The sequence below is a fragment of the Anabas testudineus genome, chromosome 15, assembly GCF_900324465.2.
Source record: "Anabas testudineus chromosome 15, fAnaTes1.2, whole genome shotgun sequence".
NCBI lineage: Eukaryota > Metazoa > Chordata > Actinopteri > Anabantiformes > Anabantidae > Anabas > Anabas testudineus.
Genome location: NC_046624.1, coordinates 21529216 through 21548487, shown reverse-complemented (window position 1 = coordinate 21548487; position 19272 = coordinate 21529216). Strand labels below are relative to the sequence as shown.

At 42.5% G+C, this 19272-nt stretch overlaps 2 protein-coding genes across 2 annotated transcripts in view; one reads left to right on the top strand and one right to left on the bottom strand.

Annotated features, from left to right (window-relative positions):
- Positions 1-4958, bottom strand: part of LOC113159526 (cullin-9) — a 35471-nt gene extending 30513 nt beyond the window's left edge. The window contains 2 exon segments of the mRNA XM_026356257.1: positions 2271-2966; positions 4785-4958. Of these exon segments, the coding sequence (XP_026212042.1) occupies positions 2271-2966; positions 4785-4926 (838 nt within the window). The 5' untranslated portion in view covers positions 4927-4958.
- Positions 4959-6009: 1051 nt separating this feature from the next.
- Positions 6010-17985, top strand: LOC113158095 (synapse differentiation-inducing gene protein 1). Its single transcript, XM_026353783.1, is given in 5 exon segments — positions 6010-6345; positions 13543-13834; positions 13836-14187; positions 15121-15258; positions 17451-17985. Coding segments are annotated over 4 exon segments (858 nt in total). The 5' UTR covers positions 6010-6345; positions 13543-13625; the 3' UTR covers positions 17610-17985.
- Positions 17986-19272: the final 1287 nt, after the last annotated feature.

Sequence of the window (19272 nt, the reverse complement as noted above, 5' to 3'; positions counted from 1 at the left end):
TGTGTATTTTACAGTTTTACGTTTACTGAAGCTCAGAGTCATTCAGCTGATGATTTTCGGGCTAATTGTTCGTTTCGTTGTTGCTGAGACAAAACAAAACAAAGACCCCTTTGCAGGGATAATGGTCAGATTTTTCAGTCCACAGCTCTGTCTGAATCTGACAGTTCCTGTTTGGACCAGTTGGTCTCTGATGATATAAGATAACTACTCCATCCAGTCACCAACCACTTGCTACCAAAGTCAACATGTCCATAGGCTGAATTCACTAAAGTCTGGACTTCACCACATTAATGGTATTATTAATGCAAATGTTCCCAGGAAGTCCACTAAAGTTGGGATCTGTCCAAACCACACAGAATGTTAATAAAGACAGACACTCTGAGTTGCAGCTGACTGTTGGTGTCATCTTCTCCTTCTGGAGCCAGGAGCTTCTACAGGAGGAGTTGGGGGAGATGCCTTTACTTCATTATCTTAGACGAGATCACCAGAACCGACTGATATAAATGATACATGCACTGATCTGGTTTTATAACAGGTTAAGAAAAGCAAACAATTATCATCAGTGTTCTAACCAATCATATGCATGCTTGCTGCTCAAAGCTAGTTGAATTATCCAGCAACATTTCAATCAAACACAGCAGCTGCAAAATTTTAGTTTGGGTGTCTGGGCCCTACATTTTGTCCACACATTTGAAAATGTCCCTCTGAAGTCTGTCTGCATGTCTGTTTTTGTTAAAAAGAACTAATGTCGATCCAGACAGAGAGGTCTCCTCTTGTTTCTGGATGCTGTGTGTATATCAGCTCTGTGCGTTGTGGATCTGTGCGATCGTTTCCAGCTTGTGGCCCTGATGACTCACGGAAAAAAACTCTCAGCTGCTCCTCCGCCAGGATTTTCTCCATGTGACCAAAAAACAGCCTTAAAAGAAACGTCAGTCAACAGACTGAGAGGAAAGATAAAGAGAGGAAATGCAGTTATTCTTTTTTTTTTTTTTTTTTTTTTTGCAGGCTTCAGCTTCAAACAGGTAACCCAGCCGTGATCAGCCTGCACAGCACTGACTGACCCATTCCTTTAGCGTCGACACAAGGTGTGATAAAGACAAAAAAGAGCCTGACACAGGTTCAAACTAAAACCTCACAAAGCAGAGTCTGTTCCATTAGAGAGTCAGAGCAGGTTCTAAACGCTGTTTTCTTGACCTCCATCACTTCACAGGCAGATCAGAAATCAAAAAAATCGAATCAGTTGGTTGTCTTCTAGGAACCACTCTGTGAAACAGAGCGAGATCCTCAAGCTCCAGGGGTCTCCTGTCAGTCTCTCTCTCAGTCTCCATTTCTGCCTTGTCCAGATTTGAGAATGTATTTGTACAGTTCATTCTCTGTCCGTGTCTCTATAGTGGAGACAAGGTCATGTGACTTCAGTCCTGTCTGTTGGTGTCACCTGAAAGCTGTTCCACCTGTGCAGGTGTTTCCATCAGCCAGACTGACGTTAGCTTCAGTCGCTGCCATCATGTAGATGAGGTCTTACATAAACCAGTAAAACCAGTCGACCGTGGGGAGTCTGTGGTTACCCGGTTAATCTTTATTTAATATTACAACAGATGAAGATACGTTCAAAGCCTGTTTGCTGTGACACAGAGCAAGGACAGAAACTTTTTTCTCAGTGAGGAGGTGTGGTTCACCCTGTTGCTAGAGAAGATGCATTTTTATATTGGATGTTTACAGAATATAATGTTGTGAATGTGATACAGTTAGAGTGCATTGTGTTCTGATTAGGTTGATGTGAAATATACGTCAGTGGGCGTGGGCAAGAACAACATTAACTTTGGTTTGGTCAGCCAGTGTCTACATAAGGTAAAAACTATACATTATTTATGTGGGGAGTGGGGATTGCTGGTCTACGGTCTAACATATAACTTTCATCTTTACCACACACAACATCACAACAAAACACAACACAATGGCAGGTTTTTTTGGATCAGAGGTCACCAGTATTGTCAACAGACTCTGGGCCTTTGAACCTGGTTGCTCAACACACACACACACACACTCACTCACACACTCACTCACACACTCACTCACACACTCACTCACACACTCACTCACACACTCACTCACACACTCACTCACTCACTCACTCACTCACTCACTCACACACTGAGATAACAGATGAGTAAGGTCAAATACCTGGAATCATCTCAACTCTCCACACTGAAATGCATTTGAAAGTTTTAGACAGTCCATTTGTGTCAGCACCTGTTGCTATGTTGTCTTACCTGCGTCATGTGAGGCCAGTGCTCGCAGCATCTTTCCTGCACTGCGTCTGGTCTGTGTCTCCTTGTTGCACAGCAGCTCCATCAGTAGGTTGAGGGCGCCGGTCTCCTTGAAGACTCCGACAAGCGAACCGATGGAGGCGTAGGCACTTAGCACATGGATGGTGTGGGTGATGCTGATGGATAAGTCGCTCTTCTTGGCCATCTGCTTCCTGGCTCGACACACCAGGTTCTTCACGTCCTCTTTCATGTCCGACAGCTCCACCTCGTCGAAGGTGACATCTGCCGGGAACTCTCCACCGTTTGTCTGCTCTCCGTCTGCCGCCTCACCGCCCTGCTGCTTCTCCTGCGCCTGGAGGGGGCGCTGCGCATCCGTCTTCCTCTTACCCAGGAGGGTGGGGCAGTTAGCGTACACGTCCTCTGTCGACATCCACATCAGGATGTTTTCTGGTTTGACTTCTCCAGACGAGGAGCTGCCAGACCCCCCCACCCCAGTGCCGCTGCCTGTCCCCCCTGCCTCGCTTGACCCGCCCCCGGAGCTAGAGCCATCATCGATGGTGACGAGGCACCATCGAATCAGGTACTCCGTCTGACCATCATGGGTACGACGCTGGCGAATCAGCTCCTCTGGATAAGCCTGCAACCGCGGGCCGAGCTGGACCAGCATGTTCCCATTGCGGCGCTCGCCCACCATGGTCACTGAGAACACATAGGAGGAGGATATGTTAGATAAAAAGGAGGCGACAAGGAGACAGAGAGAAGAGCATGTTAGAAGAGAAGACAAGAGAGGAAGACACATATGAAAACACATTAGAGGAGACGACAGACAAGAGAGGAGAGTGGAGACACTGGAGGACATAGAGAAGGAAACAGTAAGAAGAAGAAAACAGAAGAGGAAAGAATAAAGGAGAAAGAGAGAGGAGAGGACAGAGAAGGAGACAACAGAGGATATGTTAAAAAAAACAAAAAAAAAAAAAAAGAAAAGAAAAGAAAATATTACAGGAGGAGATGTTAAGAGGAAATGGATGTAATAAAACAGGAGACACGAAAGAAGAAGATAGTAAATAGAAGACATGAGAGAAGGAGTCATTAGAGGACACAGGGGAGACAGATGAGGAGGTGACAAACAGAAATGTGACAATAACATGTTTAATCTAAACTAACTAACAAACAAACTAAACTCAAAAACTGTTGATTTTCAGCATCATCACATTAAATCTCAACGTCTCAGCTTCAACTACAGTTTTCACACACGTCAGAATAGACGACGTTAATAATCATCTAACAATTTATTATTAATCATTATTAACCATTACTCTTTCATCCTTCCCCCACAAACCTTTATTAAAACTTCAGTTTCTTTGTAAATTGTGCGTTTGTTCATTAAAAAACTAGATAAGACTGAATTTATTTCACTAGCTGAACGTAGAAACTCCGGTGCTACAGAGTTTCGTTTTCGCTTCCTCTTTCTGGATCCACCGGGGCTTCGTTTCTCTGACAGCCGAACATCACATGTGCTGCTGCGGCTGCTGGGCGTGTTGTCATCCGGCAGTTACAGGGGTTCGTCTAATAGCTGATCAAACTCCGAACACTGGTTCGGGACTGCTTACAGTACAAATGACACATCCATAGTTTTACCTGTGTGTTGAACACTAAACTGTCACCAACACTGTGCAGTTGTTATTAGTGGAGTCAGTAACACGCGGTTACGTAGCCGTTTAGTTTCAGTAAATAGCCTGGTCCCTGATGTTACCTGAACGCAACAAATAAGCTAACCGCAGCTGCTAATGTTAGCCGTCGTTCCCGTTGTGTTTTAAGTTCACATTAACAAATAACTTAACAACACTTAAACTGAATAACTGTACCTTTATATTGTTAGTTTGCTAATAGTTAATTAGTTCATACAATTAACTTTGTTACTGGTTAATAGTTGTTGATAGTTAGCCATATGTACGCCCTAAAGAAAACGTCACACCAAATTCCATTTGAAAATCTTCAGATTTTAGGTCGCATTGATTATCCGCCCCGGTGGGCTGTCGTTTGAACGCTAATTAAGACCGTGTGGAAAATATAGAATATCGTCTGGCACATTTGTACAAATTAAACACTGTTTATCTAGATAAAACTTCACTGTCCCCGCCAACTTAATTTAATATGACAATGTTGCTGAAAACCTACAAACGCTTTAAAAGTTGTTCCTCTGCTGGATTAACTAAGTTGTGTTTGGTTTGTTGGTTAGCTGCCTGGCTGCCGAGATGAAACGTGTACTCATAAAATATGTCAAACACAATGTCGGGGCTTATAGGTCCTTGTTTATATGCAGAAATCGACAGATTTTAAAACACCGTTTGGTGCGTCATCCAGTACAAAAACTATGTACAGTAACTACGGATGTCAGCGCAGAGGAGCCGAGGTGGGCCTGCCCTGCTACCCGCTCGGGGCAGGCAGTAAAGCGGCTACGCTGACACACAATGCGGCCTGACGGAAAGAGCTCCACGTCCGGTGAGTCGGGTTTACCTGCCCTGTTACAGACTTTCCCCTTGGTGTCTGTTTTCCCCCTCAAGCGCTGTTTTCTTTTCCGCTGTAACGTGTCGTTTCCCAGCCTGCTAGTGTTGGTTTTCTCGGTATCCACCGGAGTCCTGCACTGTAGGATGCGCATTTGCGCAGGAACAACATCACGGCCCAACTCTTCTTCTACGGTGGAGTCATATTTCTTCTTCTTCTGTTCATATAAAGGTGGGTGACATACATGGTGCATTAGCGCCACCAAGAGCACAGCGCTGGATCTGCACCTTCCTGTGAATGAAGTACATAAAACAATATTTAAAGAAGTACCTCAGTACGACACAAGTACTACTTCAAAGATGTTACTCTAATTGAAGTACTTGGTACTTGGAACTTGTGTTATCATAGTTACTTTACAGATGCAGGTTGTTGATGTTTTAATGGGGAAGCAGCTGTCAGTACACAAAGGGTTCATGTTTAATTCGTTTGACACAGGTCAACGAAGCAGCTGCAATTTCAATTCAGAACCATATAGGGCCTATGTGATGGGCCTCTGTGTAAACAGATATTTAGTGTTTAGTAGCTTTGGTGCTTGATTTACAAGCTCAGCAGCGGAAAGTTTGTCTTTTAATGTTTTGTTTTGTTGAGTGAAGCTGTGTAACACACATTCCTGACTAACAACAGAAGAGAACAGAAGCTGCAGAAGTTACATATTTCGACTGATTCATGATTTGATGAACTTTAAACTTCACTTAATGTAAATTCTCATCTATCCTCACAAATAAATGTGTGAGAAGAGGGTTAAATGCAGGGCAGGGTGTTCTTTATGGGAAGTGGAAAAAAAATGCTAAATGATCCCAAAATGTTGTAACACATGTTGTGGTCTTTATAGTTGGATAGAACCATACACACCAGACTCGAACCGAGACCGAAACCTAACCAGAACATCACAGGGAACAGCTCAGACCAGGAGGCAGAATGTTCCAGCCTTACACAAATATTTCGGATCAGATCATTTTGCTCAAAGAGTAGATGAATAAATGTTCTGTGTCATCGTGTGATTGGAGCATGAAGTGCGTTCCTTCATTTATTCCTTAGCATATGTTTCATCAGCTGTTTAATCTGAGAGCAGCTCTGAGGGGCTTTAGGACCATGGGGAGGCAAATCTCTGCTGCTATTCACCATGCACACGCACGCACACCTCCTCTGTATTCAGCGCACATGCCTCCTCCTCCTCCTCCTCCTCCTCGGTGCAGAAACCCTCCACAGTCAGTGAACTTAGAGCGGCTGATGCCCCCCTCCCGTCTCTCTCTCTCTCCCTCTCTCTCCTCCTCCTCCTCCTCCTCTTCTTCTCCATCTCTCCTCTGCAGGAGAACCATCCTCCGACCAGACGGACACCTGCCAGCCCTCCGCCTGCCTGCTCTCCCCTCTCGGCTCTTTCTTTCTCGGAGCTCCGGACCCTTCACACCGGGACCATCTCGCGTCTCTACGCGGCTCAGGGCGGAGGAGAGGTGTTCGTGGAGCCTGGACCTGCAGATGGATGGATGCAGGGTTTCACGTCTCACCTTGGGAGGTGAGTATGCGCGCGTGCGTGTGTTTGTCCTCGTTGTACCAGCACCGCGGTGACGTCAGAGCCGGTGACTGTCGCTGTTCAGGTGAACATCTGAGCACGAGCAGCTTCTGTTATGATCTGTTCAAACCGTGCACGGGCGGTGTGCGCGCGAGCGTGCTTGTGTTAGGGGGGTGGAGGTGGTTGGGGTGGGGGGGGGGGATTTCCGGGCGGCTTTGAAGCTCGGCTTTATTATTAATGTAGCAGGATTTTTTTTATGTGGATCAGTCTGAACTGCAGCTCGATCAACAGCTAAACAGGATAGAACAATAAATCACCAATAGAAGATCAATAAATCACCAATAGAAGATCAATAAATCACCAATATAAGATAAACTAATCACCAATAGAGGATCAATAAATCACCAATAGAGGATCAATAAATCACCAATATAAGATAAACTAATCATCAATAGAAAATCACCAATATAAGATAAACTAATCATCAATAGAGGATTAATAAATCACCAATAGAGGATCAATAAATCACCAATAGAAAATCACCAATATAAGATAAACTAATCATCAATAGAGGATTAATAAATCACCAATAGAGGATCAATAAATCACCAATAGAAGATCAATAAATCACCAATAGAAGATCAACTAATCATCAATAGAGGATCAATAAATCACCAATAGAAAATCACCAATATAAGATAAACTAATCATCAATAGAGGATTAATAAATCACCAATAGAGGATCAATAAATCACCAATAGAAGATCAATAAATCACCAATAGAAGATCAACTAATCATCAATAGAGGATCAATAAATCACCAACAGAAGAACAATAAATCACCAATATAAGATAAAATAATCATCAATAGAAGATCAATAAATCACCAATAGAAGATAAACTAATCATGAATAGAAGATCAATAAATCACCAATAGAAGAACAATAAATCACCAATATAAGATAAACTAATCATCAATAGAGGATCAATAAATCACCAATAGAGGATCAATAAATCACCAATAGAAGATCAATAAATCACCAATAGAAGATCAATAAATCACCTGTAAATAGGAAAATTAGAGAAATATCAACAAAAAATGTTGAGTTCAAGATATTCATAGAATCACCTCACAGTATTTTATTACATATTATATTAATTCAATTCAATTCAATTCAATTTTATTTGTATAGTTCTTTTTACAATTGACATTGTCACAAAGCAGCTTTACACAACCAAAGAACAGTACATGAACAGTGTATGTGTATGAGTCATAATAATGTGATTGTCCCTGATGAGCAAGCCGAGGGCGACAGTGGCAAGGAAAAACTCCCTGAGAAGGCAACAGGAAGAAACCTTGAGCAGAAGGAAGTTAATTAGCATCCAGTCTCGTATATCCTTTACACATTGCTCAACTTTATTAAGCAGTTTGATCTCATCTGGTTTTGATGAAACATATAACTGTGTGTCGTCAGCATAACAATGAAAGTTAATACCATGTTTACGGATAATGTTGCCCAGAGGAAGCATGTAGGGGGAAAAAAGCAGGGGGCCTAAAACTGAACCCTGTGGAACACCAAACTCCACTGGAGAGCATGTGGAGTAATCGCCATTTAGATCTACATACTGATAACGATCAGTCAAACAGGACCTAAGCCAGGAGAGGGCCGTTCCCCTAATTCCAACAACATTTTCTAGTCTGTGAAGGAGAATACTATGGTCAATGGTGTCGAAAGCTGCACTGAGATCGAGTAGCACAAGCATAGAGACACTACCCTGATCAGCGGCCAATAGGAGGTTATTTACTACTTTAACAAGTGCCGTCTCTGTGCTGTGATGAGGCCTAAATCCTGACTGATAGAGTTCATGTATGTTATTTCTATGAAGATACGAGGATAGCTGCCCAGCTACTATCTTTTCGAGAATCTTTGAGATAAAGGGGAGGTTTGATATCGGCCTGTAATTTGACAGCTGACAAGGGTCGAGATCAGGTTTCTTGATTAGCGGTTTAATAACTGCTAATTTAAAACACTTTGGGACAAACCCACAGCTGAGTGAGGAATTTATGATTGTCAGCAGGGGTTCTATTATTTCTGGCACTATCTGTTTTAGAAAGTGTGTCGGTATAGGGTCTAATGTACAGGTTGAAGATTTTGCAGAAGAGATGAGTGAAATTAGTTCATTCTCTTCAAGAGGAGTAAAGTAATCTAGGTACTGATCTGCTGTGGTTAGCTCGTCACCTGCGTCAACTAAATTGTCTGGTTTTAAAGCTTGAATTTTCTGCCTTATATTTACAATTTTGTTATTGAAAAAGTTCATGAAGTCCTCACTACTGCACAACGTTGTTGTGGAGATATCTGCAGTAGTTTTCTTTCTAGTTAATTTGGCTACTGTATTAAATAAAAATCTAGGGTTGTTTTTGTTGTTTTCTATGAGAGTGGAGAGATACGTTGATCTAGCTGCACTAAGAGCTTTTTTATAGTTCAGGATGCTCTCCTTCCACGCTATCTGGAATACTAACAGTTTAGTTTGGCGCCATTTACGTTCTAACTTTCGAGTAGTCTGTTTTAAGACGTGCGTGTCATCGTTATACCAAGGAGCAAGTTTCTTATCTCTGATGACTTTTCTTTTAACTGGAGCTACATTATCTAAGGTATAACGGAATGACGACTCGAGATATTCAGTCGCCTGGTCTAGTTCTGTGGTGTCAGACGGTGATCCAATCAAAGTTGATAACTCTGGAAGATTACTAATAAAGCTCTGTGCGGTAGTTGATGTAAATGTATGTTTAATGCGATAGCGCGGCACTGAGTATACATTATTAATATGACACACTGTAGTTGAAACAAGATAGTGGTCTGAGATAACTTCAGACAGTGGGAGCGTAAGTAAATTTCTTATACTTAAACCGAATGATATTATTAAATCTAAGGTGTGACCTGCTTTATGAGTGGGTCCTACTACACACTGATCTACTCCTAGCGAGTCCAATATGGACATAAATGCTGTTCTCAGAGGGTCTTCTGGATTCTCAAAGTGAATATTAAAATCTCCAGCAATTAACGCTTTGTCTACAGAAACAACTAGGTTAGAAAGGAAATCTGCAAATTCACAAAGAAATTCAGAGTAGGGCCCTGGGGGTCTGTAAATGATAATTAGCATAATATTATTATTATGTATTTTATTATAACAGTATTTTACTGTTATTATATTATTATTATGTATTTTATTATAACAGTATATTATTATTATTATATTATTATTATGTATTTTATTATAACAGTATTTTACTGTTATTATATTATTATTATGTATTTTATTATAACAGTATATTATTATTATTATATTATTATTATGTATTTATTATAACAGTATTTTACTGTTATTATATTATTATTATGTATTTTATTATAACAGTATATTAGTATTATTATATTATTATTATGTATTTATTATAACAGTATTTTACTGTTATTATATTATTATTATGTATTTTATTATAACAGTATTTTACTGTTATTATATTATTATTATGTATTTTATTATAACAGTATATTATTATTATATTATTATTATTATGTATTTATTATAACAGTATTTTACTGTTATTATATTATTATTATGTATTTTATTATAACAGTATATTAGTATTATTATATTATTATTATGTATTTATTATAACAGTATTTTACTGTTATTATATTATTATTATGTATTTTATTATAACAGTATTTTATTATTATATTATTATTATGTATTTTATTATAACAGTATTTTACTGTTATTATATTATTATTATGTATTTTATTATAACAGTATTTTATTATTATATTATTATTATGTATTTTATTATAACAGTATTTTACTTTTACTTTACTGTTATTATACTATTATTATACTGTTACTACCATAGAGTCAGTGGTGGGTTGTAACTTCGTACATTTACTCAAGTATGTAAGGTACAAGTATTAGCAAAAGTTGTTAAGGAAATGTACTTTTGTTTTCCTGTCACAAAAGGGCAAATACTGTACTTCTACATTTTTAGGTATTACTTTACAAAGAACATTTACATTTAGCAGACGATTATTTCCAAAGCGAAGTAGGTACAATGGTAGGCAGGGTAGCGTGAGGAGGTCTTACCTAAGGACCCCTATTGGAGGTACACAGCTGGGATTTGATAGATAGATAGATAGATTATAGATAGATAGATAGATAGATAGATAGATAGATAGATAGATAGATAGATAGATAGATAGATAGATTATAGATAGATAGATAGATAGATAGATAGATTATAGATAGATAGATAGATAGATAGATAGATAGATAGATAGATAGATAGATAGATAGATAGATAGATAGATAGATAGATAGATAGATAGATAGATAGATAGATAGATTATAGATAGATAGATAGATAGATAGATAGATAGATAGATAGATAGATAGATAGATAGATAGATAGATAGATAGATTATAGATAGATTATAGATAGATAGATAGATAGATAGATAGATAGATAGATAGATAGATAGATAGATAGATAGATAGATAGATAGATAGATAGATAGATAGATAGATAGATAGATAGATACTTTATTGATCCCCAAGGGGAAATTTTGGTGTTGCAGCAGCCATTACAAACAAAAACATTTGAACATTAAGTAACATAATCTACACAACAACAAAACACACAGTAGGACTTGAATGTAAAGTGACTTAGTTACACATTGTTAAACCATCAGCGTGGACACTGACTCTCTGTCAGGGAGTCATTGTACAGGCTGATGGCTGTTGGCACAAATTACTTCCTTAACCTTTCCTTGTCACAGCGGAGCTGGAGAAGTCTCTGGCTAAAACTGCTCCGCTGTTTGATAAGCAGGCTGTGGAGAGGATGTGAGCTGTTCTCCATGATGCTCAGCAGTTTGTGCAGCATCCTCCTCTCCACCACCTGCTCTAAAGGTTCCAGAGAAGCCCCCAGCACAGAGCCAGCTTTCCTGATCAGCTTATTCAGTTTCTTAGTGTCGCTGGCTCTGATGCTGCTGCCCCAGCAGACGACAGCAAAGAATATTGCACTGGCTACAACAGACTGGTAAAAGATCTGCAGCATCTTGTTGCACACATTAAAGGACCTGAGCTTCCTCAGGAAGTAGAGTCTACTCTGTCCCTTCCTGTATACAGCCTCTGTGTTGAACTTCCAGTCCAGTCTGTTGTCCAGGTGAACTCCCAGGTATTTGTACCTCTCCACCACCTCCACCTTCTCACCCAGAATGCACACAGTGTCAAAGCCAGTTATCTTCCTCCTGAAGTCCACAACCATCTCCTTGGTCTTGCTTACATTCAAGGTCAGGTGGTTGTTCCCACACCACTTCACAAAGCTGTCCACCAGACCTCTGTACTCGGTCTCCTCCCCACCGCTGATACACCCAACCACTGCAGAGTCATCTGAGAACTTCTGCAGATGGGAGGACTCAGTGTTGTACTGAAAGTCTAACCCGGTAGTGCTGTAAACCTGTTGAAAAAATGGTTCGGCTCGTTGGCCTTGTCCAGGTTCCCTTCCATCTGGTTCCCCTTCTCCTTGAAGCCAGTGATCTTCTTCATTCCAGACCACACATGCTTCATGTTGTTCTGCTGGAGTTGGTTCTCCAGCTTCCCACTGTACGCGTCCTTACTCTGCCTTAGACTCACCCTCAGCTCTCTCTGCACAGACTTCACCTGGTCCTTGTCTCCCTGTTCTTCTTCCTGTTCAGCAGCTCCTTTAAGTTGCTGGTGATCCAGGGCTTGTTGTTCGAGAGGCACCTCACTGTCCTGGTTGGGATGATTTTGTCCACACAGAAGTCAATGTACTCTGTGACGCTGTCTGTCATGGAATTGATGTCGTCTCCATGTTGGTCACAGAAAACATTCCAGTCTGTGGCTTCAAAGCACCCCTGCAGAGTCTCAGTAGCTTCCTGAGACCACTTCCTTACAGTTCTCGTGGTCACTGTCTGCTTTTGAACAATAGGAGTGTAGACGGGGGTGAGGAGCACCAGGTTGTGGTCAGATCTGCCTAAGGGAGGGAGAGCAGTGGAGGTGTATGCATCCTTAATGTTTGCATACAGCAAATCTAAGATCTTATTGTCTCTGGTGGAGCAGTTGACAAACTGGGAAAAAGTGGGGAGAGTTGTGTCCAGAGACGTGTGGTTGAAGTCTCCTGTTATTATTATGAAGGAGTTTGGATGCTGGTTCTGTAAGTTGGCGGTGACTGAGTTAACGACGTCACACGCTACGTCAGGAGCGGCTGACGGGGGAATGTACGTCATAATGACAATAACACAGCTAAACTCCCTCGGTAGATAATATGGACGCAAACTTACAGCTAACAGTTCAATGTCCGGGCTACAGAGACGTTTCTTTACAGTAACATGACCGGGGTTACACCACCTCCTCTCCTCTTACCACTCCTCCTACAGTCTCTGTCCACCCGCACAGTCCTGAAGCCGCTGATGGTGCAGTTGGAGTCCGGAATCTGTTCCTGAACCAGGTCTCAGTAAAACACATGATGCTGCACTCACGATATTCCCGCTGGCTTGAAGTCAGCGCACCGAGCTCGTCCATCTTATTCACCAGGGACCTCACATTTCCCGTGACTACAGAAGGTAGAGAAGGTTTAAACCCTCTTTCTTTTTTAGTCCAGCTCTTCATCCCCGGCTCCTTCTCCTTAGCTCCACGGGGATCAGAGGCCTTTCTCCTGGTGAGTGTTGGGAGAGCGCGATCAGCTGATCCCTGGTGTAAACAATGCGTCCGCTCCTGGTCGAGTCCGTTGTTAATCCCCATCAGTACATAAAGTGTTGGAAAAGTCACGAAAAATGGGGAAAAAATAAAAAAAAGTAGTTTCGAAGGAGAGTTAAAAGAGAAAAGTAAGGAAAGAAAAAAAAAAAAACGGCCAAAATAACTACAAAACTACAAAATCTAACGGGAGCTCCTGCAACAGGCAGAAACCTGAGTCCACATGTGAGGTGGTGATGTTAGCACTACACTAACCAGCCCCATTAGTAACTATAGATTAGTACTACTCACTCACTTAGTGAATGAAGAAAATAATAATCCGATTGATTGACAGACGGGGGGGGGGGGGACCACACACACACACACACACACACACAGACCCTCGGCTGTTTTTAAACCTGTATGCACCTGTCCCTATGTCTCATTGCTTAGGAGAGAACAGCCTGCGATGACCTCTGACCCCTCTGACTGACCCCTCTGAGCAGGAGGAGCAAGCAGCAGAGCTCTGAGGAGGGATGGAGGGAGGAGGAGAAGAGGAGAGCCGAGGAGAGGAAGCTGAAACCCCCTCAAAGCTGGGAGGAGCCTCGCGGAGAGCAGGAGTAGGAGAAGGAGCTGGGGGAGGCGGCTGCAGACTGAACGGCCTCATCAACACCCACCATCTGGGGGTGGAACCTCGGGAGGCGCTGCTGTCAGTGTACTCGTCTCCTCAGTACCAGGTGGTGGTGAACGCCCCCCCCCCAGCAGGAGCACAGCGGGGGCACTCCTCAGCTCCTGAACCCCAGTGCTCTCCTCTCACACCAGATAGGGCCGGACCCCCGCCTCAGGTCTGCCCCCGGCCTCCTCCTGTGCCCAGACAGCGTCCTGAGGGCGTGGGGGGAGACCGGGGGAAGCGACTGCTGTGAGACCACCTTCATCGAGGGGCTGGGTCCCGACGCCTCCTCCTCAGCTGCTGCGGCCTCCACCAAGGAGGTCCTGCTGTTCGCTGACGGGAAGTTTCTGGACTTTTCTGGAGACGAGTCCAAGATTCACACGCTGTCGTACGACATCGATGATGACGACGACTTTCAGGAGCTGGAGGTGAGGAGGTTCATCTCTTCTTCTTCGGTGGTGTGTGTACTTTACTTGTTTCCTGCTGGTGAGGAGATAAAACTAGAAGCGCTTTCAGTGGAAAGTGAGCATCACTGCTCTGAACTGTCTCGACGTGATGTGGTGAGGGTGGTGATGTGACAGGCAGAGACTTAAACAAACATCTTTAATCCACAAAACCCTGATGAAGTATTTTCACATGTAGTTACAGTGTGTGAGGTTGGAAACATCTTTAATAATCCATCTAATTAAGCGTTGTGACACCCCCCAACTCTCCATCTCCCCTCTCCATCCATGCGGCCGTGAGTCACAGTTTCCAGCAGAATGAGATTAGCGGCTGCAGCTTGGTACCACACATTTGGAGCCTAACAGCCAATCGCTTTAGAGACGATTAGCTGGAAATGCTGTGATTTTGTCTCTGTAAAGTCCAGTTTAATCTACTCTTTCCTGCTAATACCAGACAGAGAGGGAGAGGGGGATTACTGAAGGAGGGAGAGACGGTGCACAGCTGAATCCACTGCACTACTGGGTTTTATCACCACAGGTGAAATCATTTCCATAAAAACAGTAAAAGTTGGTTTTGTGTAGACACAGCTCTTCTCGTTTGACTAATGAAACTTCGATGAAGCAAATGATACAAACTCTCATAGCTGCAGCTATAAACAGGCTGAGGAAGGTGAGGAGCTGAGACTGGGAACAGAGACGACGTTCTCATGTAGGTGAGTAGAAGGTGCAGACACACGTGGAACCATCAGCAGTTTCAAGTCTGTTTTAGTTTGAACCAGATCCAGGTCAGTGTCCAGGTAAATCCTGCCTCTCATGTTGTTGTGGGAAAACATCACCCTGTATTTTGACTTATAGGTGACGAATTGTAATTGAACAGCCAGTAGACTCACCTGTCACCTGTTACATGTGTGCTATCAGAGCGACTACTCCAGTGAGTCAGAGAGTGAGGACACTTTCCTGCTGATGCCTCCCAGAGATCACCTGGGTCTCAGCGTCTTCTCCATGCTTTGCTGCTTCTGGCCGCTCGGCATCGCAGCTTTCTACTTATCACACGAGGTGAGAACACGCCCACAGACACACCTGACACACACCTGCGCTATTTAGATTGTTTGTATATCAGCTGACCCACAGTACAGTGTGTATCGTGTAGTCGTGTATCCGTCCATGTTCATGTAGCAGTTTCTTCTTCTCTTTTTCTGCAGCATTCATATAAATCTGCTCCTACACACTGACACAATAAACCTTATATAACTGATCTGCAGTCAGCTGGAGGAGGACGACCTCTCTGTGTGTTTCACTGTATGTCCAGGAAAATCTGATGATAGTTCACAGCATCCCACTAAGTTTGTGGATGAATTAATGAGGCAGTATATCTGAAAAGGCAATATACTGAAGTAACTCTGTTCCCAGGTTTTTCAACCAATTAGCTGATTCATTAACACATAATAAGACAAAAACTCTGGCCTTTGAATTCGAGTGCGTGTAGTTTTGATTCTGCTGAATTGTGACTGTAGTAAGACAGGTTCACCGCAGTAACACAAAATGCTGGAATTTCAAATGGAGTTCTGAATTACTTGTGTGACGAACAGGAATTATCAGACTGAGAGGTTTTAACTGAACAGTTGTCTTGTTGTCATGTGGTGGTAACTGAGGTGCTGTACATGTATGTATGTGTTGTGGATGCAGTTTCCGTGGCAACTGCACACCTACAGCTCCACAAGAATCAAGGCTAGTTGCCACTGGCAACGCCTCCCACTCTGAAATCCATCACTGAGCAACAGAAAGCTGCTGCTGAAGGAGGAGGAGGAAGAGGAGGAGGAGGAGATTTTATTTAAGCCAGAGAGGAGGCGATTCGTGGTAAAAGAAGAGTTCACTCAAAAGAGTAAAACACAGCGGCCATCTGTGTCTGCAGTGCATCACAACAGAGGTCCATGTGTTTTCACATAATTTAATGATGTCAGAGATGAAACAGTTGAGCTCAGTTTACAGTAACATGCTCCAGCACATGTCAGGATCAATTGCTGGTCAACAGAGAGTGAAGAAAAACATGCTGAGGAAACAGGAATAAGGGCTAATAAAGGAATAACTGACACAGATCACAGTTAGTCTGCAACATGATAATTCAGCAGTTTGTATTTGAGAGGAGCTCAACACGAGACACGAAGGTCAGAGCAGAACCAGCACAAGAATCAATATATTAATAATTAGTAGTAGTATCAGTCTGCAGTTTCTCTACATCTTCAGTTTGCTCAGGGACATAAATAAAAAATGAGAAAAGAACAGTAAAATGTTCCAGCAGCAGACTGAAACAATCTGTTTTTGATAAGCCGGTGTGGATAATCTGATTGGTGCTTTTAGGACACACACTCTCTCTCTCTGAGCTCTTTACGTAACTCTCTGGCTCCAACCCTCAGTTGTTCTTTATTCAGCACAAACTGTGGGACAAGCTCTTTGTCCTGGTCTGGACCAATCCCAGGAGACCACGCCACTCGCCAGCTCTGATTGGCTGTGACATCTGATTGGTCAGAAAGTCTGATTAAATCTCACTGGAAGTGAACCTGAGATTATAGCGGCTGTTTCCTGGCTACGAGCTTGTTAATGATGTTTCCAGAGTTAACTGATCTCGTTAAGAGAGTCCTACTCACCTGACTTCATTAGTTTCCTGACAACACACAGAGAAACCGCGTCTACACACAGCTGCCGCTGTGGAGGACGTTCAGGCACAGTAAGAAGTCACAGATTTTAGTGTTCGATGCGTTTTAGAAAAATATGTTGTATGTGGATATCAGCTGGTTTTATCATCAAACCCACGAGTTGAAACCTGTGACTGAGCCAGAACAGAAGGAGAAGCGATCAGAGAAAGAAAATCATTATTTATATTTTCTATATTATAGATATACTATATATTTTCTCCTTATATTTCTAAACTAAGAAAACAGAGTTTGATTCCTGCTCAGTCATGACGGGTTGGGGGTCCCAGCTTTTTACCCTCTGTGGACTATTAAGTCTTTTACACCTTCATGGTTGCTGAGGTCAAGGTGTGAACAGCTACATGGTATCGCAGACCCCGTCCACTGTGTAGTGGAACATTTTTTCACTGCCACCGATATGAAACTAGTCAGGTCTAGAAGCTCCAGCAGGTCCAGTTTCCACTGAGCCGCCTGAACCAGGACCTGGATGAGTGAGAACCCCCACAGACATGTGTCCTGTTCTCTGATCCATTTGTCTCTCACTTCTTCTGCCTTCAGACCAACAAGGCGGTGTCTAAAGGAGACTTCCACTTGGCGAGTTCCAATTCGAGGCGGGCTCTCTTCCTGGCTGTGCTGTCAATCACCATCGGGACAGGTATCTATGTGGGCGTGGCTGTGGCACTCATTGCCTACCTGTCCAAGAACCACCACTGGTAGCCGTCTTCAGGGAGGCGATCACCGGCCGCTTGTCTTTTTCTGGAGTGGCAAGTCTGGAATTTGAAGGAGGAGCCCTGACTGTTCTGGTCTGGGGGGTCGACAGTTGACTCTGGAGTTTTTTAGGAACCTGAAACCTTTAAACCAATCAGATCCCAGGAAGAAGAAGTTAAGCTTCAGCAGTTTCTTTCTGTCGCTCACTGGTTTCTAGAAAATTTCCAGTGGGATTGTTGCATATTTTCATTTTCTCTTTGTTTTTTTAGTTGGTGAAGAAAAAGGTTTTAAAAAGTTGTATTTGCTTTATCAACACTGAAACTTTTTGCATGTTAGTGCTGCATGAACTTTTTCTAATTTCACACATTAAAAACTAAAAACTTCAGCTTGTCACAGAAGAAGTGAGACTGTGTTTACTCAGAATTTATTATATTAACAATTTTCTTAGTTTAGTCTCGCATAGGCAGAATCCTTCAGCTACCAGCTACGATTTCACGTCTTCGGAAAAATTCTGCTGCGACAGAACTGCATACTGCAGTGTGAGTGTAGCTTCCAGGGGGCGCTATCACAGCCGAGGGACCAAGATGTGAACGGAGAGAACACAGCAGGACAGCTTGACAGTTGAATTAAATCTAACACATTTTCTTATTGTGACTCATTTTCTGGATTTAAACTTCTACAAGTTTCACAAACTGTTATTTTGATAGCAGACCAGACCTGGACCAGTTTTTGGATGTCCTATCGAGACAAAGTTTGTGTCTCATCTGATAAAAGAGAGACTGACGTTTCTTCTCTTTCTCTCTGTGGATTTGATTGTTCTGCTTCAGTTTCTGTGCCGGTTTTTAAACCAGAAAACTTTCAGCTGATCTGCGTCAGCATCAGACCAGCCCACCTGCAGATCATCTTGTTTTAGGAGAACTGCATTAACGCTTGTTATTCCTGCAGGCCCTGAATCATCCGACCTTTATATTCTTTGAATCTTTTTATTGCCTGCTGTCTGAATCCTTCTCAGCAGCAGAATATCTGCAGACCTTGACCATCCATCCAAGACTGCCATTGTAATATGTCAGTACCCCGCCCGCCTGGTATGCCCGGGTGTTCAAAACAAGCACCAACAAGAGCTGAGCTGACGTTTGATCCTGGTCTGACTGGAGCTTAAAGTTTAACGGGTTCAACTCTCACAACTGCAGCCATGTAGCCCAACATTAGCTCTGTTGTTAGCAACATGCTTCGAGGACAACATAGCTGTCCTCAAGTCCAGCCAATCAACTTCTCTCAGCTTCCAGACCGACCAAAAAATGATGCGAGGAATATCTCTAAGTTTGAATTTTGCAGTATGAAGTACTCAAAAGATTACTTAACCAGCAGGTTACGTTAGTACCAGAACAGCACTGTAGTAATACTCCATTACAAGTAAAAGTATATGTAAATGAAAGTACAGTTGAAAGTTTCAGAAAAATGTAATCAAATTTTAAAAAGTGTGAGTACTCTGATACAGGTTATTGTAGCCTGGAGATTTTACACATTTATGTCATTAAGTCTTCACAGAAACCAGGAGTGGACAGACTGAGACCGTGATGTGTTGGTCTGGAGACTCAGAACCTGAACCTGGACAGTCTCTGTGGGAAACAAGAACTGGGCCTTTATCGCTCTGTCGGCAGCTTAACATAAA